We start from the raw sequence: 25000 nt of genomic DNA on the forward strand, positions 1-25000 counted from the left end.
GTTCCGTTGTGCAGTGAGACCAGATCCCCCCGCGGACGTCCGGGTTTCCCCTCACAACGGCAGAGACCTGCTGGTGGAATGGTCTCCTCCCTCCACCTGGAACGACCTGGATATCTTCCCCCTGAAATACCAGATAATGTACCAGTGGGAAATCAGGGGCATCCCGAAATCTGTCAACGTAAGAATAATCTCCAGTGTATTAACAACTGCAGGAATGTGATCTGTGATACAGGAAGTCACGTCACCTGTAAACCTTTATATTTGTCTTTTGAATCTCCTCTTGAGTTTCAATAGATTGATTGAAACAATCAGAATGTTTGAGTGTTTGATTGTGGGACATAATCTTTTCTGTTTGTGTTAATTTACTATACGTCCATATATATCCATAGGTCCATACGCCATAAAAAATGTGTAAGGTTGTTAGGAAACTGTTCCTAAATTATAAGTTATAAGTCAACGAGAGCAACCTTTCCATAAGCATGTTATATCATACCATGTTAATTCATTCTACTCTGTCCTTTTTAGCAAGAGTCTATCTACTGCAAAAGTATTAATGTGTATTATTGCAGACCGGAGGGCTTATTGGAGTGTATCTGAATGATAGCTGCATCATTTATAACTGCATCATTACCTAATAGAAAAGATAAACATCAGCCAAAGAGATATTTCACAACCTGGCAACCCAGAAGTTACACTTATCAATATAATCTGATCTGTAAATCAGTTTTTCCTCTTACATAGATGATTCGTTTTAATTCAACATGTGCGAACCTCCACCATTGTGTTTATCGTTGCACTCAAGATGTGACGATTAATTAATATTGCGTATCTTCTCCTCCAGCTGGGTCCGTTCGAGAGCTCCAAGGTGGAGCTGAAGGGGCTGAGCCCGGGGAGGACGTACCTGTTCCGGGTGTGCGCCAGGGAGCTGCTGGGTCTGGGCAAGTTCAGCAGCTGGAGTTCACCCGTAAATATCACCATACCAAGGACCAAGCCGTAGACTCTCTCTCCCTCTCTCACGCACGCCGTTTTATTTACCTCTCCGTCCTTCAGAGCTACCAGTGAGCTGAAACTGAAGGACCCGCCGCAGGGTTTGCATCACCAACGTTTGGACTGCACGTACAGTGCAAGCAAAGGTCGTTGATCTTCTGTTTTTATTTATAAAGTAACGGGTTTGATTTCATTGCCTCAGTGTTTGTTGTAATGCTGTCGGTTTGTTGTTAGTCGTCATTTGTCTCCGAGGAGACTGCGCCACAGTGTGCAGAATTAAATTAAAACGAGGCTGTCGTGATCCAACAGTATCAAAAACATTTGAAAAACTTTATTTTTTTGGGACCTTTTGTGACCTTTTGGGGATTTGTATTTCAGATGAATAGACTTGCTAGAACTTGGTTTTCAGGTGTTTGCGCCTTGAGTTTAGTATTAGTATTACCTTGAAGTGTCTTTGTTCATGTGTGTCTCTTTTCATTTACTTCCTGTCTTTGGCATTTTTGCCCTGCTGCGTTTCACCTGTATTCAATTGTCCCTGCCTCCCTTGAGGATTTAGTCTCTGTGCCTCTTGTCTCGGTTCTCCTCAGGACTGTTTGGTTCCATTCCCTGAAGTGTATCTGTTCGAGTTTTATCAGTGTTTTCGCTACCTGCCTTTTTAAGTCTGGATTCCTCCGTTTCTATGTTCCTGTTGGTTTTTTTCCTTTCAAAGCCTGTGAACCTGATTCTTTCGATTAAATATTCTCTGCTCAGCACCAACTGGCATTGTCTGCAATTTGGATCCAGAAAAAACTCTCGCAAAAAAGAATAAAGAATAAAATCCCCAGGACAGTCAGTCAACTACATCCACCACAAGCGGGGTGACGAATTCGGAGTGTCTGACTCCCAGAGTGAACGAGGGGGGTCTGGGAAGATGGAGATGAAACTTCTCCGGGCTGTATGCGCCCGGGCCGGGAACAGTCGCGGAGTAACTGGGCCTCTTGGTCCGGCTCTGCATGGTGAAGGAGGGCTGCCGCTGGCGGTAAATATCCGGGTGGGTGGTGTTGTACTTTCCCGGTCCGGGGCTCATGGAGAGATCTTCGGAGGGCGCGCCGACCTTCCTCCGGCTGGAGAAGCTGTAGCTGGAACTGGAGGGTTTGTTGGGAACCTGGCAGCCCAGCAGGTTGGGAAGACTGTAGCTGGTGGAGTGAGGAAAGCGGGATCGGTGGGTAAGTTTGACCTTTGACAGACTTTTCTCTTCCGATTTAACTAAACTACTCATTTACTTTATATCACAGCTTAACATCAGAGCACCATGACAGAGGAGTGAACTTTATCAGGCGTTGGCTGCACAGACAAAACTTGTGCTTTGTTCAAAATAAGGGAATAAATAATAAACCGCTTAAAAAAAATGTAAAGATATTAATAAACCTGTTTGGTGCTGGATTAGCGTCCACGGAGCGGTATCTGGTGCGGCCGCCGATGGTGAAGGACGGAGGTCTGCGCTGAGCGTTGAGCGGTGGAGCCTTTTCTGGGCTGTAGGCCCCGGGGCCCGGAGTCTGGAACAGCTCGACTATGGAAACACGTGCAGAAACTGGTTGAGGAAGTCTCCTTTTTTTATTTATCACATTCACGGATTTGAAACACAAAAGAAGAAAACTTTCGGTCAGCTCACAACCTTTATCAGGTACTGTATGTAGACAGTCTTCACAAAAGTTCCATTTATATAGATGCTGATTAAATTAGGCAAACCAGACATATTTATCCTATTGCTCTTTGCCATTTTCTTATTTTCCAACACATTTTTTATGTTTTGTATTGATTATTCAGCACTGCATGAATGTCGCTGTAAAGCTCTAAGTATCAAACAAATAACATGATTTATGATTAGTGACACTTTTGTCCTTAGTTACTTTTGTCATTTTCTAATCATTTATTTTATTAATTGATAGTGTGATTTTTTTTAAATTTACCTTAAAAAGGTTAATAAGGTCATTTTCTAAAAGCGTTTTGTTCACCAATTCAACTAATTCCTGATGTCCTCTGATTGGATGTCTTGACCTGTCCATGGAACAGTTTGTCACGCTTTCCAACATTGCTGATGAAGGTCAAACAGCCCAAAGCTTCATAAATGAATGCCATGAGTGGGACCTTGCGGTGGAAAGCTGTTGGTTTTCTAGTTTTTTATATCACCTTTACTCCCCGTGCGCCTTGCTCTGCCCAAAATGGAGTAGGATGGCGTCTCCGTTCGGCCAAAGCGTGTGACCTTTGCGTCGACGTGGTACCTCGGTCCTGGGCTGCAGTCCGCAGTGGCCACTGCAGAGAACACAATCACGAAACAAGCATCCAAACACAATCGTGTGTTGACGTATGAAACATGAATCGGTCGGTTATCTCTGGAGAAAGCCTGAGGGAAGAGGAAAATAACGCTCTTTGTCGAGTCAATTTATAAATATGTAGTTCTGTAATTTATGGATTTCTGTCGATTTTCTTTTCCGTTCTTTTTCTTTATTTGTGTCTTCTTCACATGTCCTGTACATGTTTCTCTACTGTCTCTCTATTTAGATTCCTTGTATATATATATTTAATATTGTTATCCTATTAGGGGTGTCTTTTAATCCCAAGAAGCGATGGGCCAAATGCATTGGCATGACACAGAAATGAAAAAAAAGATATATATGTACGTATGTAGAAAAGACTCACTGCTGGTGCGGCTGTGGAAGGAGTAAGCAGGGCTGCTGGGTTTGGTGAAGTCATGGTTCATGTATCCAACTGTAGGGGGCAGAGCGTAGCGTCCAGGCCCCGGGCCTGACGAGGAGGAGGAGGAAGAGGAGGAGGAGGAGGAGGAGGAGGAGGGCAGTGATGAAAATGATGCAACAGATTCAGTTCCAAGCGGCAGAGGTACACAGCACACCCACCACTCTTTGGCTCGGGCTGTGTTGCCTCTGATGATTTCCATATGTGGCTATTTGACTGATTTTCTATGGTTATGCATTTTAACGTGCTTCCTCCGCTTGTTTGGGAATGGTTTCTAAACAAAAGTCGAACTCTACAAAACAAGTATGGAGCAATGACTGCATAATACCTTGAGAAATGTTAGACCAAAAAAACCCAGTTCAGCTCTAACACAGTCCATGTGGACGTCCAACCACACACACACACACACACACACACACACACACACACACACACACACACACACACACACACACACACACACACACACACACACACACACACACACACACACACACACACACACACACACACACACACACACACACACACACACACACACACACACACACACACACAGAGACAGACAGACAGACAGACAGACAGACAGACACACACACACACACACACACACATTTCTTTAACTGACCTCTTTCTCTGGCAGAGATAATGGGACGTTTCCTCACCACCACCGCCTCCTCCATACGCTGCCGATCTCTTTCTCCCCTCATCCCCGGTCCTCTGCTGTTCCTCTTCGTGTGCCCTGTCACTTCACACACATCCTTTTGGCTCGTGTGCCTCTCTCCAAGTGATCAGCGTCCTCCCGGGTTGAATTATACATGAGCGAGAGGTGAAGAAACCCTATATTGACCACGGCGCCGGGTACGGCCCCAACCTTCCCTTCCACCCCCCCCCCTTAGGGAAACCACACCTGTGGCCAAGAAGACAACTCCAGGCACAACTTAAAAAAGAAGATAACCATTGATTGTTGAACAAAATGCTGCGTCTGCTCAGCTCATCATGCATTGAACCTCCGGAGAAGAGAAGTCGAACAGCCCCCATGCGACATAGCACGTAGCTCAAGTCCACGTGTCACCTTATTCCAAGGCATTAGCGGACTAGAGTACAGCTGATTATCTGTGTGCGTGGTGAAACCCTCAGATTCATCATCTAACATCTACTGTAGCATCTCGGCGTAGAGTGCGTGCTATTATAAAGTGAAAGCACTTCAACTGATCCCCCGTTGCATGTGGGAAACGGACAAGCCGAACGTGGCTGGAATGAAATCCATCGAGTGGTGAGTATTTCATTCTAAAATATATTTTGGATTAGGTTAAGTGATTCATCACCAGCCAGAGAAGCTGGTAGATCAAATAAGACGTAACAGAAAAACTGCCAAATGCCGCTTGGCAAACGTCCGGATAAATCCCCAGGGATTTTTCTTTGCCTTTTTGTTTTCTATTGGCAAAAACCATCAAGGGTTAAAAGCCTAAATTTACAGCACTCGGTGGTGGAACTGAGAGTACATTTACTCAAGTACTGTATTTGGGATAAATTTGAAGTACTTTTATTGTACATCTGTATCAGTGATGCCACTTTATGTTTCTAATTAATTACGTCTGAGAGGCAACTTTCAAAAGCTGTGAGAGAGATTTTCCCTTTAAAAGCTTCAATGTGGTTTCATTTGAATATCAGTCGGATGCCCAACGGGAGAAAAAAAAAAAAGCCAATAATTTGCAAAACTGTAGTCCAAAAAATGAATATGAATTTTTTTCACATTTGTGGATATGTTCATAATATTAAAATATAGTAACTAGAATGGCACTCGGTAGAGCGCATACCTCCGCCCAACAGTCCTCACTGGATCCTCACTACAAATTAATATCAATTCCCTAAACATGACTGATTCATACATTATTCCCTGGGACATTGGCGAAAATGTAAAAAACAAAACAACAACAACAACAAGAATAAAGCCCTATCACGCAATGTCAAAGAAAGTGATAATAAAAAGATCCTGGATCCGCAACTTTGTCCGGATCTGTGCCAAAATTGAATGTTTTTTTTCTTCCCCCATGTCGCATCCAATCACCAAGTCTTATGTAAATACGTTGAGAAGTACAGAGTGAGTATCTTGACCTGATAAGCCGGAATGTGATGAGTTTTTTTTCTGACTAGAATTTAAAAAGATACATTTATTTGGAATATATAATCACAAAAAAATACACGAAATCCCTGAAAATGTGTGTGCGCTTTTGAAAAAGGATATGAAAAAAGACCAGCCGAGACAAGAAGTAAAGATGGCTTCGCAGCGAGAAAACTCCCACAGAATCCAAAAGTTGGTCACTTAGTCTGCTAGGTTAGCGCCGGGACGGCATCTGAACGGTGTCAACTGTGGTGGAAAAGGGCCCCGGGGAGGATTTACTGTTGGCGAGGAGGCGACGTCACTCTTTACTTTCCAGTGTGAAAAAAAAAAAAAAACTCAGGTAGAGAACCAGCCTCTTTGCTCTCCCTCATTCTCCTGAGTGCGTCCCGGAGCACAGCGAGAGGTAACTAAAGCCTCGAGTGCGGAGCCATGACCAAGAAAAATCCGCCGCACTGGTTAAATATTAAGCACCAGTGACTCCCGAGCGGTCGCGCGATCAGTAACAGGACTCTGCAGCGTCACCGGCGGCGGGCGAACCCGCGGGAAACGCAGCAACGGCGTCTTAAGTTTCCCTGACGGCCTGTGGGACGACGCGGTGCTGAGACACAGCAGCGATTCATTCCTCTTCCCCTTCGTCAGAACGAGTTCATTCACAGATCTATTGGTGGGATTTAAGGAGCCACCACATGGCCTGCACGGGGCATTTTCAAGTAGGCCAAGTAGGTTTTTTCTCATACAAGGACTGGTTGCTTTCGGCGTTTGCATGAGCCGTGACATGTTGAAGGATCCGTTGGTCCATATACACCATGCCCACTGCTACCTGCCACTGAGGGTGATTTCTCGTGGGATACTTTAATAGTCCATGTGTGTGTGTCCCTCAACCCTAGCACGAGGGTCCTGGGTTTCGAACCAGGGCCTTTCTGTGGGGAGTTTGATCTTAACTGGAGACTGTAAATTGTAGGTGCAATGAGCTCTTGCTGAAAAAACATAATTTTGAGATGATGTCTCCGAAAGCGGTTCACTCAAAAGAATGATAAAGGTTTGCAAACTGTTCCGCCCCTTGAAATGTGACAGAACAAGAATAAAGGTGTGAGGGCGATGTCAATCGTCAGCACCCAGAAGACTGATCAGACATATACTGAGGGGGGATACCTGTCGGGGTGGTCCATGGGTGTGTGAAGGAGATTTAAACGGCTTGTGCTCACCTCGCCGTCCGATGGTGACGGACGAAGAGTGCACTAAACGGCAGAGAGCAGCAGTGACATCGTGGGAATAACAAGGTAAAAAAAAAATACAACAATCAAAACTTTTATGATTATTAAATGAGCTTCATCCGTTTTTCTCAGGGATGAAATCTTTGCTTATAAAAATGTGAACAATATAAATTTGTGCAAAAATGTGGAATAAAGCAAATATAAAGACGAGACCTTTTCTCTGAGGAGCGACTAATAGCCTTGAGTTGTGGTTTTACTTACATTGTGGTAATGCTGTATCCCTTATTCTGCTTATTTACGGGAAATTAAATGACGAATGATGAAGAGCACTTTGCGATGTCGCTGCTCGGACGACGTGAGGAGTCAGCTGCGAACTCAGTTTTTCTGGCAACATTTTTTTTATAGAGCAACATTACAGATTAATAACAACTTCAGTCATTGATATTTCTTTGCTAACTAAACATAACTTAAGGAATAGAACATAACTTTATACAGTTTTAAATATGCTGGTTCAACTCAGTACAAAAAACAAAACAAAAAGGCAGTGAAACGTTTCCGTACCCAAACACCGCGGTGTCACATCAGTCACTCGGACACGGCCACTCAGAGAACAGAGGAATCCTGGGTGAACCAGTTTGGCACAATATATAACAAAGCATGAATTAGAAATACTGAATGATGATTTGGTACTTTTTTTTCCCTCTCTCTCTCTCTCTCTCTCTCTCTCTCTCTCTCTTTCAGGACCGCAGAGAACAGGTTTGGTTTTTGGGAGCGTCCATGGAGGTGGAGCAGCCACTAGATGGTGCTTTGAATCCACAGGAGAAATCCAGAGAAGGTCACAGAACACTTTTGGATGCCTCGAGTAAACGCCTCCGTTTGGCTCGGGTCGGTTTCCCACCACCTCTGTGCACACTCAGAGCAGGCCCATGTCAAAACGTCTTTAACCGGTGTCCGAGTAATTCCTGCGTCAACTTCCTGTGTGGAAGCGGAGGAGACCACACGCTACCAGGATGCCCGTGACGCGTCCGCCTTCTCAGTCCTTTCCCCCGGGTTGAAAAACGTTTTCAGGCGGAAAAAAAACACGGCGCTCAAGTTGACTGGAAAAGATGCTCTACGGAAGAAAATCCCATTGTTTCTCCTTGGACGTCCTCTCACGTTTCATTGCTGGGTATCCGCACAAAAATTGCCCAGAACAAATTGTCTTTTATAATTCCCATATACGAATACAATCGCTTTCTCATTCCTCATGCACACAAAAGGACAAAAAAAAAACAAATCACACGCGCTCAGTTCTTTCCTTGACTTGTTTTTCTGCCTGTAAACGGCAGCATGTGCTAGGATTTATCCCCTTGGAGAACCTGAATTAAAAGACACAATCTGTTACAAATCAGCCCTCGTACGACGGAACTGTTTTTACTTTGTGTGTTTGAGGTCTGCGTGCGTGCGTGCGTGCGTGCGTGCGTGTCTGCATTGGAGTACGTACGCGTGTCTGCACGTGCGTCATCCCTGCGCGAGTGATGCTTACCTACCTGGTTGCGAGCTTTGTGGGACTTCTGCATCAGCACTCGCCACTGGTCGTACATCTTCATGGACATGCTGCTGCAGCCGTACGCGTGTTTCCGCACCCAGCCGAAGAACTGCTTCAGCTCCCTGCGCAGGGTGGAGTTGGAGTCCCCGCTGGACTTGGAGTCGCAGGAGCCCGACATCAACCGCTCTGCGAGAGATGAGGGGACAGAGGGATTCAAAATAATAAATAAAAAAAGAGGTTTATTTCCGTATTTTTCTGTGGCAGATTAAGAAAAATTAAGGCGTTGTGAGATAATCAATGCGTTAAGGACTTTTGGGTGAAATCTTTAATAATCTTTAGATAAAATAAGAAAAGATAAGATAAGATGAGATAAACTTTATCGAACAAGTAGATTCAAGTTTTTTTTAATCTACTTGTTAGAGCGGCAAAGAAGGAAAGAAGAGGTAGACAACAAAGAATAGGCAATCAATCAAATAATGCAACAAAAATAGAGTGTAAAAATACACAGATATGTACACAATAGACACAACTTCATCACTTTGGGTGAAACCCTGTGAGAGGTTGACATCCTAAATGTCCAGTGCTGATGACTGGCAGACATCTGAGACGTGACAAAGGGCCCAGTGGGTCCGCGGTTTTGATTTTGGAAGGGGACACAATCCAGAAGCGTTGGGAACCACTGATTCCATCTTTAACAATGCGGTGCATTTCATTAGCTCAACACGTGTTTTTCATAAGAATCTTGAAGAACCTGCGATTTACGACACAAAAGGAACCGCTTCACCCGTCGCACAACACGGAGGAGAATGGTGTTCTCCCCTTCTGTCTATCCCCGGTGATGGAAATGGCAGGTGGTGGAGCAGACGAATTGACCAAAATCTGGATTAAAAAAAAAGGGATTAAGCGAGAGTGAACCTCGGACGGACATGGACTCCGTGGACTTGAGGGACTATTAAAGCGGACGTACAGTTTTGCCTTCTTTCTGCTAGATCAGTAAATAACACAACCAGCCTACTTATTAATACAACTGGACCTTTAACTGGAGGTTATCTGTGTTCAAATTGGGATTATTTAACGCTAGTAGCCGGAAAAACGAAGAGGGAGCCTCAGCGTACAAACTTCTTACCTCTCCTCCCTTATTTCAAAAGTGCTGTCGACAACTTCCTCAGGAGCTCTTGAGGAAAAGTACCTGCGTCCCTTGTAGTAAAATAAAATACCTTGAGTATTAATAGTACTTAGTTACATTCCACCTGAGTTAAGAGGAGAGAAAGCAACGAGGAACCCAGAAGCTGCTCAACGGGCGGAGTGCCCTGCGTGTACGTGCCAGCGCTGGGAGATCATGATGCCAACCCGGATCAGTCTGGTGCTCAAGGGGCCAACATTCTTGGCTTTCCATGGAAACGTCTGGGAAAGCCTTCAAAATTCAAAACTGTGTTTTCACAGTTGTGGCCGTAATTCCTGCCGGTTACGATAACATTTACTCTGCGGATCCGTCCGCGAAAGGTCCGCGGAAGCAGGAGCCACAGGGCAGCCGCAGCTTTATAACATCCAGTGGAGTCGGGCCGACAGCGCGAGTGGTGAGACAACCGACAGGTTTTCAACAACTCTAATTTTTGACCAGCCTCCTCTATTGGCCTTGTCATCGTCATTTCTCTACAGAGCCACTAGAGAAATGATACATTCACAGTCGGGTCTGATTGTAGAATGTTAAAACAACAGTGTGATTTGGTCTGATTTGATTGAACCGATACATCTGCTTCCGGTTGAACTGCCAATACAATACTAAACAGGCTTCAGGGTTGAACACGAAGGGGCCACATGGGCACAGTTCTCTTCTGTGAGGTTTTTCCGGTCGCCAGCAGCGGGAGAGAACCGCGGCAATATGTGGTACACCGAAGGACAGAACAAAAATAAAAAGGCGAGAGCGCGTGCGAGTGGGCGCTCACCGCTGTGGGGCGTGGATGCCGCGGTGGGATGGCTCCACTCGCTCCAGATCCCAGCTTTGCGTGAGCCATAGATGCCCACAGGGTTACAGCGGACCTGGAGGGGAAGACGACATTTAAAAAAAAAAAACTCCCGAAACTCCGGAAAGAAACACTATCACGCGCGACGCAACGCGACACCGTACCTGGACAAAATACACGGTTCCTGGTCTGAGTCCGGCCAGTCTGCAGGAAGTCTGGTTCCCGACGTCGTCCATCACCTACGCGGAAGAAAAGAGAAGGGGAAAAAAGGACACAAACAGAGAATAGTTGAGCGCTGGAGGTCGGACGGGGGGAAAAAAAACACACGGGGAAGAATCGAGATGGAGAAAAACATAAAGCGTATTCCATGTACGGACCGAAACATGCATGCGCGACACATTGTTTGGTGGCTCCTGATCAGCATGTTTATGAAAATATCTCAATGTAATGGTGCCCACCTGGTAAAATCTGCTCTTGATTACGTATAACAGAGCTGGATATGCTGGGACACACACACACACACACACATACATACAGGAGAGCGTGCATAGGGACAGACAGCAAAAATAAAGACCGGAAAAGAGAGACACACACACACACACGCTGCCGTTAATAATGTGGTCTACTACTCCCCACTTTCTCTCTGGCATTCCGTCTGTAAACACTTGTTAAGAGCGACTCCAGCAGAAAGCAGAACATGGAAATTACAAGCATCGGAGGGCTAATGACGTGACGCGGGGAGGCCAGACCGGCAGAAGTTTACCGCTGAGCGTTTTTACAGCCATATTGAAGACATTAACAGCTGAGATGTATCCCTCCATTCCAAAGCATGACCTCATGATTACGGTCGGTTCGGAGGGAAACAGCGTTTTTTTGTTTTCACTACCAAAACCCTTAAAGCCAGCCGGAGTAAAGTCTCCGCTCTCTCCTCCTCCTCCTCCTCCTCCGAAGCGGCCTCATCCCTCCGCCGCGCCGCTCCACTCCCCCAACCTTTTTCTTTTTCCACTTTGCGAGCAAAGACTTGCTCACTTCACATCTGTGTAATTCCCCCTTAATTACTTGAGAATCTTCACTCTTACCCAGAGGACTTGGGGGTGAATCCTGTAAAGCACCATCTGCGTGGCTAAAGGTTTTACACTGTGTTCTGCATTCATTAAAAGCTTAAATAGCAGTATACCCAGTGGCTCCGGCCTGTATCCTTCTCCCGCTCTCCAACCCCACATCTAGATTTATGACTAATGCAAGTTTTTGACGGGCCCAACCTTTAATTCATCTGGCAGACGTGGCTTCAATCAGACTAGATTAGAGGGGATTACGGCCGGAGGATGAGGAACAGCTGGGACGGCGCTGCAGTGATACACGTCCGTTTGAGTGCGAGCGACAGAGCCAACAGATTTATCCTTTATAATTTGTCCTCGCGCCCGAGTGTGTGCCGGTGTCCTTTACCTTCCAGTCTTGGCTGTCCTCCAGTCTGTAGCGGATCTGGTATTTGGCCTGGAAGAGGAAGTCTTTGAGAGCGGGCGGCGCCTCCCAGCGAACACTCAGCTGGTCTTCCAGTTGCCCGACGCGACTCACCATCACACCTGACGGAGGGTCCGTGGTCACTGGAGGAAGAGGAGATGGAGCGGCTTGTTTAGAGAAAACCAGTTACTTCAAATGGGACTTTTTGCTGTCTTCTATCATGAACTAAAAACCCTTGGAATTGAAATTGTTGGTCGGATCAGAAAAGTAATCTAGGGATGTAAATTTGGGATTTTGGAACATGCATTGTTTCATCTTTTACTTTTTTCATGACATGTTGTGAAACAGATAAACAATTAATCATGACAAAATTAAGCAGCAGATGAATAGATAATGATAATAATAATTAGCTGCAGTTATACTTTGCTTTGACTCTGCGTCTCTAATTTGTTGCGATCACATTCATGTCAGCAAACAGCTACAAGTTAGTGTTTCTGTCCAATATTTGCTCGCTCTTCGCCCTTCTACTGGTCTCCGCTAACTCCTGAAGGAAACGGTTTCCTCTCTAGCTGCTAGATCCTCCACTGTGTTCACTGGCTAGTGGCTGAGCATGAACAGCAAAGTTGTGAAATCAAAAATATGTAAAAATAGAAAACACTGAGCTGAAATACACTAAAATGTTACCAGGGCTTCTTTTTTTTTTTTAGAAGAAGAACTGTAGAAATCCTGTGATAATTTGGTTGGTTTGTCACCACGAGCAACCGCTTACTTGATCGAAAAAAGATTACATCTCACTCAGCAATCAAATGGATTTGTATAATAAAAAAAACAACACAAAATACACAAAACAAAAAAAAACAAAAGGAAAAAGGAAAAAAAGAACTAAACTAAACTTTAAACTAAAACATTAACTCGAGCTGGCATCTCACAAATCCAATCATCAGCTCGAAATCTGTTCAACGCACCACGACTACAATGATTCATAATTCTTCACATCCATTAACACGTTTATTTCTATCCCAAGAACGTAATGCCAAACTTCTGGTGGACAGATGGACCAGATTTTCAATTTCCAGTCATGGCTGCAGAAATCCATAGCTCAGGAGCTCAGAGCTTCGTTATACATCCTCAGGTTATGTTCGCAGGGGCAAGAAATCCATTCAACTCGCGTTGTAGGTGGTAGGAGTGATGTGTGTGTGTGTGTGTGTGTGTGTGTGTGTGTGTGTGTGTGTGTGTGTGTGTGTGTGTGTGTCAGAGCTCATTGAAGGATTGTTCAGCGCTGGCTGAGGTTTGCGGTCAGATGCCTTCTAGTTTCAGTAGACTGGACTTGTGTGAGCCGGAGGAGACGTTTTTCATCTGACAGTGATTATCTTTTTCGACAAACAAACATGTGGTGACAGACCATTATTTTCACTCTCCTCGCGCCTTGTTCCGGGCTTTTTGAGCTCGTTTCAATATCAACGTCGGTTCCTTTTACATGATGTCGTCCCTTTACGGTAAACAAGCAGGACGACCCAGGGGGGAAGGAGGGGGGAACGAGGGAGATTTAGAGGAACCAAAGATGCTCGTTCCGACAGTACAGAGCTTTTACCTCCAAGACTAACATTTCATTTGAACACAAAAGTGGAAAAGGACCCCCGCACTAAAAGAGTGAACAAAATGTTTATGTTGGTTTTCCCATCTTGTTCTGGTCATATTGCGCCTCTTTGTTTTGTACGTCTTTGTAGTCACTTAGTGTCTTTCATCTGAACACTGTGACTTTCAAACAAGAAATATTAACGGTCGCTTCAAACGGAGTCTCTGGCCCCCATGACCCCTCGGGCCCCAGGGCCTGTGCCTGGCTGGCCCCCCCCCCCGACAATCCATCCATGGTGAGGACACTAATTGGCCAAAAACCAATGACACGCAAAGGGCGTAGGCAATTAGGACAAAAGAAAGGGGGGAAGATGGACTACACCCGATTTCAATAATTGGTTCACCATATTTTTCTTGGAGATTTGCTCTTTTTTCCATGGTGAACTTAAATGGGTTGGTTTTGATTATTCCAATAGTTTAGGCTGAACTGGCAAAAAAAAATTGTAATGTAGGAATAATTGGTTGCAATAGTTCTATTTCATCCCATTATGTCTTGACACAAGTTTATGTGCTCATTGTTTTTGGGATAACAGATTAAATTTCTAACCAAATCATTAGTCTTCAGAATCACATTTTTGGCTCCTATATCTTTCCAGTTTCAGACACGTTTGTGAAGTACTTTTTGGGTGGTAAACAACATTTCCAGAGAACTTCATTAGGACCCGGGTTCCTCCTGGGGAACCTTCCAATGGTGGAAAGGCAGCTTTTAATTCAGAAATAAGGATAATGTGTCCGGTTTCATCCTTATTTTGAGATGGCAAGGTATGTTATCATGTCATTCTTGTTGTTTTATGATAATTATCCTTTGAGATAATGAGATGATTCATTTAATCAAACTCAAGATAACTGTAAACCACGGCTGCTCTTGACTTGAAATAGTAAAAAGAGAAAGAAAACAACTTAAAATGGCATTTGTAATAGAGAATATTATTCCTATGTTTTGTGTGCAATAAAAGTCAACGAGACATGACTCATTACAGATGAACCCTTGTTCACATACTGTATGCCGTCACTCCCCCGACACATCCTCACCTCCGGAGCGAGACACCGGTGCATGTTGCCTCTAGTCGCTCGGGTGCGAGGGCTCCCCGTGACTGAGGAATGCAGCGAAAGCTGTAGGTGGAGGTTTTCTGCCTCGCCTTCTGAACTGATTGGACATGACCGTAGACGTGGGTGACTCACGGCAGCCCGAGCACGCAGGTGCGGTTGCTGTGTTTTATGACATGCCGCTGTTGTGGAAACGACTCGACTGAATAAGAGCGGCGTGGGCAATCCTGAGCGAAACAAAAGCGCGCGCACAAACACACACACACACACACACACACACACACACAGGTCCAGAAACCGCCTACACTGTGGCCCGCCTCTCTGTTTCTATACTGTTACCAGGCCCTGCCCTGCCCTCGGGATGTGTAAACAGGTGTGTGCGTGCGTGCGTGCATACATTAGGTAACGGAGAGGGATTACAGTTTGATGGACACTTGTTTCCTAGCCATTGACGCGTTTCGCCTCGGAAACCCTATACGGTGTGCCCATGGCACGTCTCCCCCGACACTGTCGGGGAGACTGTTCGGGGCAAAACCAGGTGAAGAGTTCCAAGTTAATCAGGTCGTATTATGTCAGGTGTAAGTCTTAAAGCCTCAAAGCCCAAAACTCCTCGGGCCTCGGGGGTCTGCAGCCCGCTCAGAGACGGGATTAGGTTCGAGGATCAGTCTGGAACATTCCAGCCCCACATAAAAGGGGGTGAGCGTGAGTGTGAGTGTGTGTGTGTGTGTGTGTGTGTGTGTGTGTGTGTGTGTGTCCAGTGAGCATGAATAAGGAGAAAATTAGCTCATCAAAGGAGAGGGCGTTACCGTTTGTCACACACCTACGCCTGTCCAGGTGTGTGTATGCGTGTGTGTGTGTGTGTGTGTGTGTGTGTGTGTGTGTGTGTGTGTGTGTGTGTGTGTGTGTGTGTGTGTGTGTGTCTGTGTGTGTGTGTGTGTGTGTGTGTGCGCGTGTGTGTGTTGTGGCGATAATGTGAGGAGAAGAGGAGAATTAGGTCTCGTCTCATGCTCCGTTCGCTTAAACCGCACTAAGCTAAGCAACGGACCACATAACAAAGCTTTAAAAGGCAACACTGCTCAGTTCCTATCACCGCGAATCTGGGTGAGAACTTGCAAACAACTTTTTTTTTTTTCCAACAGCCGGAGGCCGCACGCACAACTCGAGCCAATGTCCTGCCGGAAAGAGATGAAGCTGTAAGGCGGAGCAATACTAATGCTTCACAAACCTTCGGGTCACAAGATGAATCTGAGGGATCATGAGGTGATAAATAAGGGTAGGACTGAATTGCTTGACATGCAGCTAAGGTTATTATTCAAACAATATTTGGATGCAGCAATCAAATAGTTGACATCCTTTCCTGTTTTACCTGATGTTTCCTTTGAGGGGGGCACTAGACATTTTATGACATTGCAGGGGCACTGTCGCTGCATCCTCGACTTAGTGTCATCCAAGACGACTGGTTGAAAGAATACAAAACAAGCCGGAGCATTTGGTTCTCTGGAGCGGCGTGATAACGTGTGCATCCGGACCATTCCCCAGTGCTGACGCGGCACTCTGGAGATAGGTGTGGCCAATGACATTTACTCTTGCTTAAAGATTTAATGTTGAGATAATCGCCCTCCCTCCTCTAGCGACGCAGTAAATATGGAGTCACGACAGTGGTATCGATTTTCTCATCTAGCTCTTGGCAAGAGCAAGTGAATTTCCTTCCAAGAGCCCAGTTAGCTGGATGAGACCCAACACGATCGCTTTTGCCAGCTAACATCATATCAGCTATATTGCCTAAATGGTTTCCACTTCCCCAAACTGTTTTCAGTCATCAACTCTGGAAAATGTCCGCGAAATTGGGTCCTGGCATTTAGTTTGCCGAAGAGCGCAGGCGGAGATCGTCCGAGTCGGACACGTTCGCAACAGAAAAGAAAAATGTCCAGCACATTCAGGCGATGGGGCGGCGCCTGGATCGAGCGCCCACTCGCTCGCCGCGAGTAAGATTTCCCTGCTGTATTCTCACATGGGCTCACTTTTCTGGAAATCTTCCCTCGGGGGCTGGGAGGCAAAGTCCAGAGCCACATTTGCCTTCTCGCATACCGCCTCTTCCGGAAAAGATTCCGGAAAATGACCGGACTTCAGTGCCCCCTAGGGGCTCACCACTCTAAGCTCGATAGAGCCACAGCAGTTCAAAGAAAGGGGGTCAAAGTTCACTTCTTCTCACACCCACCTACGTCTAGGATGTCAAGCGTGATGACATCGGAGGTGGCCCGACCCAACTGGTTGGAGGCCTCCACCCAGATCTCATAGGGCGTGAAGAGGTGCAGGTCGCGGGTGATGCTGCAGGAGTACGGCTGCGCGTGAGTGTAGTCCTCACACTCCTTCTCCTTGCCATGCCACCTGGGGAGGAGACGGAACATACTGAAACATCTCTGGACGGCATCCAACCTCCTTGAGAAACGCACGCACGGCGATGTTTCGCGAGTTCAGAGTTTATTATCTGGCACAAGTGGTTTCATGAGGTGCCTATTTACACTTATTGGACGCCAATAAGAGGTCTCGGTGCTGCGGGGAACGCATGTCAAGTCGTTTTCTCTTTTGATGTTTGTAAAGTTGCTGATTTAATAATAAAAGAAAAATGTGAATAGATTGCTTACATCCCATCTGAATTTCATTTTTTTTTTGTGTGTCAAAATGTATCGTTCCAGAAAACCTGTTTTCCCTAATTCTCATGAAATTTGACTTTTTTATGGTTGAAAGGCTTTTCGCCCTCTGGCCGCCACTGATCTTACTTTTCTTAAAAGGTCTGCCAAAGACAAATTGTATTCTGCCTTGTTTCCAGCTCCACCGCAGCTCGTGTCTGGGGCGTTTTTGGAGGCATGTCAGTATCATTAGAAAAAACTTCCCTTGAAACACGTCGACCGTGAATGGAAACTTGTGCAATGGGCTGACCAACTTGGATGTCTCGCCCCTTTTTCAACAGTGTGATATTTTTCCTTGGTCTTCACTCCCTTTCCTTTCAGGCCTGCGCCGTGTAGTGACTACACGTGTCTCTACATGCTGTAAAGAATAAGTTCGGCTACAATAGAAAAACAATCAGCTGACCGTTCGCGAAAACACTTTCCTCTCTCTGATTGTCCAATCACAGCTTGGAAACCGTTACTAGGCATGGCAGGTTTGTCAACCTTAGGACTTCTCCACATGTTGAAGCAGTGTTCATTGGGGCTGTAGTAGGAGCTATACACTGAACACAAAGACTTTGGAGGGTGGCGTCTTTTTTTTAGGCCTAAACAAAACCAAAGCACAAGATCAAAAGATAAGCACACTGTTTAAAACCAACTACACGGCGTGCTCTGTCACAACCGTCAGCACGCCTGGCTAACTGGATGCTTACAGTATTACAAGCGTTACTTGCAATTAAGGAGCATACCATCACCTAGATTATTGAGTGGGGTCACTGTTGCTATCGAATAATAAATGGAGGAAATCGTTGTCTATTTCCTCAGCAACAGCTCATCCGGGGGTGGATTGCCGAAGACCCAGAGGAGTGCGTGTGTTGACTGAAGTGTTTTGGGTTTTTTTGGGGCGGGGGGGGGGGAGCAGTTCTTGATAAAGCTTCAAACATCACCTTTCTACATGTTGCTTGACTTAACATGCACAGCAAAAGCTGTAAACTGGATTAACGCACAGGGCCAAACGGTCTGGATGAGTGCTGCTGACGATTTTTGGAACGGGCACTGCACTACATGGAAGGATATTTCCATTTACGTCTTGGGCAGTGTCATATTTGTGATTTTTTTTTTTTTGAATTTCACAATGTGGAAGCAACACGGACGCTGTTTTTCCAAGAGTTGCTGCTGCACCAGTGCATTCCCTGAAACCACTGAAATATTCATTTATCTAATTCGTTAACAGGGTAACTGCAGATAAAGAAATGTCAACTAAATGTTAGAAGAATAAAAAAAAAACAACGAATCATTTACTTCCGCGTGCCTTGTTTCTGAGAATGTGACATCAACAACTTGGCAACCGGTGTTCCAAAATCAAAAGGACAAAGTGCGTTCAGCCAACTCATGGAGCTTACATTAGCTCACTTTACTGGCCAGATACAGATGATAATATTGGTTTTCAGCAGAAAAACAGCGCGTTTACATTCTGTTAATATTTCCCTTTCTACCGGTTTTCCATGTTAGTGGCGGAGTTCGCCATTCCGGCGAGATTCAGATTACCTTCTCACGCACAAGGAGCTTACTGCAAACGATGCACGCATGCAATTCAGTCCGACTGTTTGTAATTTTATCTCATTGAGATCAGCCTCACTGTTAATTGTTTGCTCTCCCGAACACTCCGTCAGAGCCGTATCAAGTTGCTAATGCGAACCGAACAATCCCGTGTTTAATGTGAAGCAGTCAAAGGAAACACGTTCGTTTGCCATGTTAATGCTGTCCAAGACAAACGTCTGTAAAAAGAACAAAAAGACAAAAGACATTTCCAGGATTCTTTTCGTCAGCAGATCCTTTTTGCATTTTTTGACAGGGAGTAATGAAAGAAGAAAGAGCAGACGTGCAGAGTGCGTGCGTGCGTGCGTGCGTGCAGGCCTACATACCTGAGTTTGTACTTGAGCATGTACTGGGTACTAATGTTGGTCTCTCCTTTCCCTCCCGGAGCCCAGCTGCAAGTCAGGTCTTTGGTGTTCCTGGACCAGCAGGTCAGATTGACCGGCCTCTCTGGAGGCACTGGGGTAAAGAGAGAGGAGGGAGAAATGGGTGAGGAAGGAGGAGAGGAGCGCAGAGAGCAAGAGACAGAGACAGGAGGAAGAGAAAGGAAGTGGGAAGAGAGAGAACAAAGTTACTTTCAACCATTACTGTAGCCCCTTTAGCCCACCAGTGGTGTTCCTCAGAAATTGCTGGGGCTTCTTTTTTTTCTTAATTGTCGCACGTGCGCGTGTGTGTGTGTGTGTGTGTGTGTGTGTGTGTGTGTGTGTGTGTGTGTGTGTGTGTGTGTGTGTGTGTGTGTGTGTGTGTGTGTGTGTGTGTGTGTGTGTGTGTGTGTGTGTGTGTGTGTGCGCGCGCGTGTGTGTGTGTGTGCGCGTGTGCGTGCATTGTACCGTCTGATTCGGTCAGACTCAGGATCCCTGCCAACATTCCTCCTCCCTCAGAACACAGGGTGCTCAAGCCAGTGTCGCACAGAGATTAAGATCCCGACTGTGTGTGTGTGTGTGTGTGTGTGTGTGTGTGTGTGTGTGTGTGTGTGTGTGTGTGTGTGTGTGTGTGTGTGTGTGTAAAGTGTCAGACCCACGCCCCCCGTGAGTAATAGTGCGAGTAATGGACCACACAGGTGGTCAAAGCATCACGCAGTGACACACACTCATGGAGGCCTCTCACTGGGCCTGAGGGAGAGAATACCAAAACATGAAATACAGCCACAGGGGACACAAAAATCTGCCCAGGACTTCCTTGTTGTTTCCCTTTATTGCTCTTTCCTTTTCACTTGCTTCACACCTTTGTGGGTGTATCGCTCCTGTCCCGCACTTTGTTTGACCTCCCGGGAAAATGTCTGGAACATTTTTAGGTCCACACATTTGCCGTTCGCATGTGAAGAAGGCAGCAGGAGATCGTCCGAGCCAGACACGTTCACGATAGCGGGGAACATTTTCGTAACATTCAGGCGAGGAGTGGCGCCTAGAGAGAGCTTACTCACTCACTGTGAATCAGCTCACAGAGATTTCTCCTCCTGTAGTCACACTCGCACGTTTTCTGGAAATTTTACTAGGGGGCAGGAAAAGTTCCAGAAAAATGACCGGAGCAACATTTGTGGACATTTACGTTCGCACATACGGCCCCTCGGCTAAAGTTCAGGGAAAAGTCCGGACCTCGGTGCACGTCTGAAAGCAACTCAAGCTACTTCGACATCTCGCACCGAAGTAGAGAAGCAAATGCAGACATGGTGCCCTCCCAACATAGACACAGTGATGAGGTATTTTTGGACACCTCGATAAAATACTTGGGAAAAAAAGAAACGTCTACAATTAATGAAACCAAAGTAAAAACTCATGCACAGCGACGCAACTACTGACAAACTTTGACTTACTCCCGACGTAGAGGCAGGAGCCGGCCAAGATGTGTCCCTTGTGGTTGTGACACACCAGGTTGTCTCCGGAGGTTTGCCTGGAGGCGTTGAGTCCGGCCAGCGTCACGCTGAGGTTGGTCGGGCTCAGCACTCGGTAGAGGGAGCTGGGCAGCTGTTGGCCGTTGAGCGTCCAGAACAGAGAGCTCGCGTGGATGCTGAGTTCGGGGTGGACCCAGCAGCTGGCGGTCAGGTTGGACCCCATGCGAAGGACGGGGTCCTGGGGGTAGATGATTGCTACATCTGGAGGGAGGGCAGGGGGAGATGGATGATACAAGACTCAGTGACATGAGCATGTCTGCACATGGTGATTGTTGCAGAGTGGAGGGTGTGTACTGACGATGTCATAGTGATGTCATCGGGTCATCTTTAGTAAAGGGAGCACTCGCGCACATATGCGTTGGAGGCTTCAGCGAATACTCATTCACACTGAATGGAGTGAAAGTCAAACTGCATTGTGGCTCTGTTGATTCGCTTGCGGTCATGTTCAGGAAAAGTTAAGAAAAAGCTCAACTGTTCAAGCGGCAGCACAGGTGCCAGCCAATCGGATCACATTTCAACAAATACCTCAAGCGTAAGCGCCAGGCAATCAAATCACATTTAAACAAATGTGCCTGGCGCTAGCCAATCAAATCATATTTCAACAAATACTTAAAGTGCAAGCGCTGGAAAACCCAATCACATTCAAACAAATACTCATGTGCAAGCACTAGCCAGTCAAATCCCGTTTTAAACACATAGTCAAGCGCAAGCCAATCAAATCACGTTGATGTAAATAGAGGTCAGCAAATGTCAAAAAGAGCCTGGCGGGAGGAGGCAGAGGAAGATGGTCTCTGTTCATCTGGTAGCAGAATTTATAACTGTGAATCTCCCCTTCGGCATAGCATGGACAGCTAGCATGGCACGTTAGCATGAAACCCGGCAATGTGTGTTGTGTCCCCCGAGTGGGAAACTGCGATTGGCTGTTGTTATGACAACTGCATCAGCACCAATCGTCAGTCATGTCCACCGTCGAGCGTTAAAGCGACGAGTATGAGCGAATGCTCGGTTCAGCTTCTGACTTGTAGGGCTGAAATATAGAAATATTAGACTTTACAAACTGGAGATTTGGCATTGGAAAGTTGTGGGAAATCATCGGGCATGAGTCAACATGTAGTTGCATTCTGGGGAATTTAAGATTTTGGAGCTAAAAGAAAGGATAAGTCTCTAAACCTTCCGATTTGACCATTACATTTTTTTCAGTCTTTTGCAGCCCCCACCTAAATCGCGGCAGTGCCCCTTTTCAGAGACACCAGACTTTGGAAAAACCAAACTCTGGATGTTCAAGATTTGGCATCTACGGTACTGACTTCACGAGTTAAAAAAAATGCAGTTGGATCATTGACTGGCTCATAGGACAAACACGTGGTTTTAGAACAGTTGGAGCAGTAAGAGTTTCAAAATATGTCCTACTTTAAATGTTCAGTATATCGAATAGTGATTTTCACGCTGTGCTAAAAATAAAAAGTCTGGAAAGTTTCAAAAACCATCGCTGCAATGTGGGACATGGCTCAGAAAATGGTTTTCCTTTTTGTTAAACACTAACCATAATTTGATTTAATTCGATTTTTTACAGATTATATCCATAGTTTATGTTCATAATTTGTTGTTTTTTCCTTCATCTTTCCTGTTTTCATCAGATCTGGTCAAAGTTTGTTTCTCTCACTTGTCACTTACAGTAATTTTGCACAGCTGTTTTCTCCTCTGGGGTTCTCAGTTCTCAATGAAACTATTCTAAGACTATTTATTATCATCTCTTAAAGCAGAATGTAGTTAGAGATGTTTATTTTCTCTGAGGGGCTTTTTTTCCTCTTTAATATTTTCTTCACATCACAAGATTTTTAAAACCAATCGTTGCCCACCTACGTAGAAAGCACTACAAAAAAAAAAACACATGGATTTCTGGAGGACATGAGTGAGCCGTGAGTGAGAACGTCAACACTTTGTCAGACCACTCCAAATCTGCGCCCGGGGGCCACATCTAATCAGCTGCCAGCCACCTCGCGCTGACAGACACTGTGTGGTCCTTTTTTCACGAAGGAAGCCGCCTTCGAAGGAGTCAATTCGGCTGTAACTCCGAAACCGACGTCGAGATCAAAACCCGATCCCGAAGCTTCCGCGCGTTTACGCGCCATCGCATGAACGCAAACAGACGCATGCAGAGAGGCCTGGATGTCTTTGTCACCGGATACAGTGGACTGAAGTGATTGGTGATTGGCCGACGTTATGCCGATCCAGCTGAATAACAATCAGTGTTTATGTATTCTAGGCACTGAGGAACGGGACCCTGCCCTGACGTGGGGTGTGAAGCCCCTCGAATAACGCCCCTTCCTTCACAAACTACTGCTGAGAGAGACACAATTTCCGCTGTTTATCGTCTCTGCCCCGACACACTTGGGGGACGACATTGCCCATAAACTCGTTTTTTGTTCGGAGAGCTGAGCGAGAGAGAGAGAGAGAGCGAGAGAGAGAGGGGCTTCATCTTTGCTTCATTCATTGGAGGTTTCCAATGAATGATGGACTGGAAACACCCTCTAACTATTTAAAGCGTCATTCTCTAAAAAAGGGGGTTTATTCTCCACTCCATGCAACAGATCAAATAAAGCCAATACTTTCCTCTGTCTGCTGCTGCAATACAAGTACATGTGGAACATTTTGAGTGAGAGAGGTCACGCAACATTTAGTGACAATGAGCCGTGCAAAGAGATCATCCGAGAAGAGATTAAGGAGATAGAAGGGGATGTTTCTGGGTTGTTTGTTTTTTTAAATATATAAATCTACATTTTAGGTTTTGAACCGATGTTGTTTTAGAGAGAGGATAGATTAACTTGTCTGACATCAAGTCAACCTGGGGCAAGCACAGGCAGGCGAAATGGGAAATGTGGGAATGAGAAGATAGTTTCAGATTTAAAGACTTGGTTTGGGGGGGGGGGGATTTATGTATTTTGGATTAACATATTTCATATTAAATGATCATATCCAACACAATTACCCCCTTTATTTGCTACGAGGACACATAAACTTAAAACTTTTATGGGACCGAGGGCTGCATTAAGAAGCTTAATTATATGCTGGTGAGAGAGTTCCACATTTAAACTGTTGTGTGTCAGTGGCATGGAAACCACAGCACGCTGAGCGAAGGGGAAGCACCATCCATTATTACAGCGAATAAAACAGTAATGACCAATTAGGCTCTGTCATAAACAGCAGAGCAGGTTGTGATCAAAGCGCTGTCCCGTTTCGGGCCCTACAACCCTACTTTCTTTTATTGGGGCCTTTCAAACTGGATGGATAACAGGAGAGAGAGGAGAGCTGCTCTTGTGCCCAGTGAGCTCACCGTAAAAACGCTAATCCGGCCACTTAAACTTGGGAAGCGGGACATAACTTTTGATTTATTTACGTTACTGTGCATTAAAGCTGCCTGTTAACATGCCCCCGAGCGCATGATGTCACTGTTTCGTCGCGGGCAGCGAAGCCCCCGTGCTCCCCGCATGTGTTAAACGAATCAAACGGCCTGACTTGTTGAAAATTCATCCTCCGGGGAGATGAGATCCCTCAGCGGGGATACAACCGGCATACTGCGAATAAATAACAGGAGCTGTCAAGTGGAGGGGGGAGAAAAAAAAAGTGGCATTTGTCCTTTTTTTTTTTCCTCTCCAAGAAATCAACCTGGGTGGATTCAGTGAGTGGTCCATGATTATGTAAACCACCTTGGGAGAGAACCTGGAGGTAAACAACAGTATCGCCCACTTATTAATCTCTGTGATTTGAATATGCTCCTATGTAGGATTTACATTAATCTCATATCATTATATCCTCCTATGGAAAACGTATATCTGTGGTCACTTTCACTGGGCTTTTAGTGTTTTTATCAGCTGCAACTAACAATTTTTGTCATGATAGTTGTTTGGTCCAAAAATGTCATAAAATGTTTTTGTTTTTTTTAAAAGGCCAATTGTGTTTCCCAAAGATGATGTTTTGTTTTGTCCATACACCAAAGATATTCATTTGACTGTCACAGAGGAGCAAAGAAACCGGGAAATATTCGCATTTAAGAAGCTGAAATCAGATAATCGTGACAAGTTTTTTTCTTTAAAAATACTTGAATCAATTAATCGATTATCAAAATAATTGGCGACTAATGAAGTAGTCG

At 45.5% G+C, this 25000-nt stretch overlaps 3 protein-coding genes across 8 annotated transcripts in view; 1 reads left to right on the top strand and 2 right to left on the bottom strand.

Moving 5' to 3' along the window:
* The window catches only part of ebi3 (Epstein-Barr virus induced 3), a 3839-nt gene extending 2100 nt beyond the window's left edge, over positions 1-1739 (top strand). For both annotated transcript variants that reach the window (XM_035609629.2, XM_035609630.2), the window contains exons 5-6: positions 15-178; positions 842-1739. In XM_035609629.2, coding sequence (XP_035465522.1) covers positions 15-178; positions 842-997 — 320 coding nt within the window. In that variant the 3' untranslated portion in view covers positions 998-1739. The remainder of the gene's footprint in view (positions 1-14; positions 179-841) is intronic.
* Positions 1740-1804: 65 nt separating this feature from the next.
* On the bottom strand, positions 1805-3767 carry odf3l2a (outer dense fiber of sperm tails 3-like 2a). The gene is made up of 4 exons (XM_035609627.2): positions 3667-3767; positions 3157-3279; positions 2395-2536; positions 1805-2162 (listed from the first exon to the last, which is right to left on the bottom strand). The coding sequence occupies exons 1-4, from the start codon at positions 3725-3727 to the stop codon at positions 1817-1819; spliced, it is 672 nt and encodes a 223-aa protein (XP_035465520.2). The 5' UTR covers positions 3728-3767; the 3' UTR covers positions 1805-1816.
* Positions 3768-7438: 3671 nt separating this feature from the next.
* crlf1a (cytokine receptor-like factor 1a) overlaps positions 7439-25000 on the bottom strand; it is an 18537-nt gene continuing 975 nt past the window's right edge. For 2 of the 5 annotated variants that reach the window (XM_047327276.1, XM_035611201.2), the window contains 8 exons: positions 20773-21051; positions 19289-19418; positions 16913-17082; positions 11998-12155; positions 10716-10790; positions 10534-10627; positions 8589-8773; positions 7439-8417 (listed from right to left, as the gene is read on the bottom strand). In XM_047327276.1, coding sequence (XP_047183232.1) covers positions 8394-8417; positions 8589-8773; positions 10534-10627; positions 10716-10790; positions 11998-12155; positions 16913-17082; positions 19289-19418; positions 20773-21051 — 1115 coding nt within the window. In that variant the 3' untranslated portion in view covers positions 7439-8393. Of the gene's footprint in view, positions 8418-8584; positions 8774-10533; positions 10628-10715; positions 10791-11997; positions 12156-16912; positions 17083-19288; positions 19419-20772; positions 21052-25000 lie in introns of those variants that run through there. The other 3 variants (XM_047327278.1, XM_047327279.1, XM_047327280.1) reach the window with 3 other exon arrangements.

Source organism: Scophthalmus maximus, chromosome 15 (assembly GCF_022379125.1).
Source record: "Scophthalmus maximus strain ysfricsl-2021 chromosome 15, ASM2237912v1, whole genome shotgun sequence".
Lineage (NCBI taxonomy): Eukaryota > Metazoa > Chordata > Actinopteri > Pleuronectiformes > Scophthalmidae > Scophthalmus > Scophthalmus maximus.

Bases quoted from the DNA above. Each gene is read 5' to 3' on its own strand.
- odf3l2a (XM_035609627.2), bottom strand. From the start codon at position 3,727: ATGAACCATGACTTCACCAAACCCAGCAGCCCTGCTTACTCCTTCCAC. The intron at 3,280-3,666 runs GTGAGTCTTTTC...TGTTCTCTGCAG, and splicing joins CTTCCACAGCCGCACCAGCA to TGGCCACTGCGGACTGCAGC. The intron at 2,537-3,156 runs GTGATATAAAAA...GTGTTTCCATAG, and splicing joins AAGGCGCACGGGGAGTAAAG to TCGAGCTGTTCCAGACTCCG.